At 46.6% G+C, this 1,134-nt stretch overlaps 1 protein-coding gene across 1 annotated transcript in view; it reads left to right on the top strand.

The window, feature by feature from the left end:
* Nucleotides 1-154: 154 nt before the first annotated feature.
* Nucleotides 155-1,134, top strand: part of EMH_0015010 (uncharacterized protein) — a gene marked incomplete at both ends in the record, with an annotated part of 2,073 nt that continues 1,093 nt past the window's right edge. Inside the window, 3 exons of the mRNA XM_013500294.1 lie at nt 155-227; nt 444-557; nt 948-1,134. Of these exons, the coding sequence (XP_013355748.1) occupies nt 155-227; nt 444-557; nt 948-1,134 (374 nt within the window). The remainder of the gene's footprint in view (nt 228-443; nt 558-947) is intronic.

The raw sequence follows: 1,134 nt of genomic DNA, 5'->3' as shown, positions 1-1,134 counted from the left end.
AAAAAGGGGGGGGGGGGCCTGTTTTTGTTTATTTATGTATAAATTATATAGTTATATAGTTTATTGTATGTGTATTTGTTTATTATAATCACTTTCTATTATTTATAGTTTTAATTAATTTATTTTTTTATTTATTTTTCTTATATACACCCCCATGTTTGGGGTGTATAGGCAGCTCACACATGAAAGAGGAGCCGACGGCGGCGAGCGGGGGGGCAGCTCCGGGTGTATGTTGTGTAAATATTATCGAAAAAATAAAAAGAAAATAATCAATTTTATTATTTTTATTATTTTTAAAACTTTATAAAATAATTTTAACGAATTTATGGCGCCTTTCTCCCCTCCACCGCAGCAGCAGCAGCAGCAGCTGCTGCTGCTGCTGCTGCTGCATGCGGCAGCTGCCAATGGGGCTGTTTGTTTGTCTTGATTTCTTTAACTTTCAGCTTCTCTGCTTTGTGTTGCATTTTTGCAGCAGCAGCAGCAGCAGCAGCAACACAAGCAACAACAGCAACAGCTGCAGCAGCAGCAGCAGCAGCAGCAGCAGCAGCAGCAGCAGGGTTTAATGTGTTATCGCGACACACAGGAGAAAGGAGGCAGAGGTGTTTGTGTTTGTTTTTCTTTATTTTGTTTTTGCTGAATTTTATTAATTTGTTTTCTGCTTTTAATCATTTTAATTGTTTTCCTTCGGTCTTATATAGCCCAACATAGAAGCCGACAGCAGCAGCAACAGCAGCAGCAGCAACAGCAGCAGCAGCAGCAGCAACAGCAGCAGCAGCAGCAGCAACCAGGTTTTGTATGGGTACAGCAGCTCCAGCCCCAGGCAGCAAGTTGCTGCTGCAGCTGATATAGAAGGAGAGAAAGAAGAAGGAAGCAGCAGCAGAAACGCAGCTGCACACCGCAACACCCACCTCCTGCTGCTCGCGCTGTTGCTGCTGCTGCTGCTGCAGCTGCTGCTGCTGCTGCTGCTATTGCGTTGCCACACAACGGAGAAGGGCTAACGCAGCAGCAGTTTCACCCCTGCGCAGCAGCCCCGCAGCAGCAGCAACATCCCCATCAGCAGCAACAGCAGCAGCAACAGCAGCAGCAGCAGCAGCGGCAGCAGCAGCAGCAGCAGCAGCATGCACCAGCAGCGGA

Source organism: Eimeria mitis, genomic scaffold (assembly GCF_000499745.2).
Source record: "Eimeria mitis Houghton genomic scaffold, Emh_scaff524, whole genome shotgun sequence".
Classification (NCBI taxonomy): domain Eukaryota; phylum Apicomplexa; class Conoidasida; order Eucoccidiorida; family Eimeriidae; genus Eimeria; species Eimeria mitis.
Note: the sequence above shows the minus strand (reverse complement) of the source record. Positions and strands in the feature narration are given on the sequence as shown.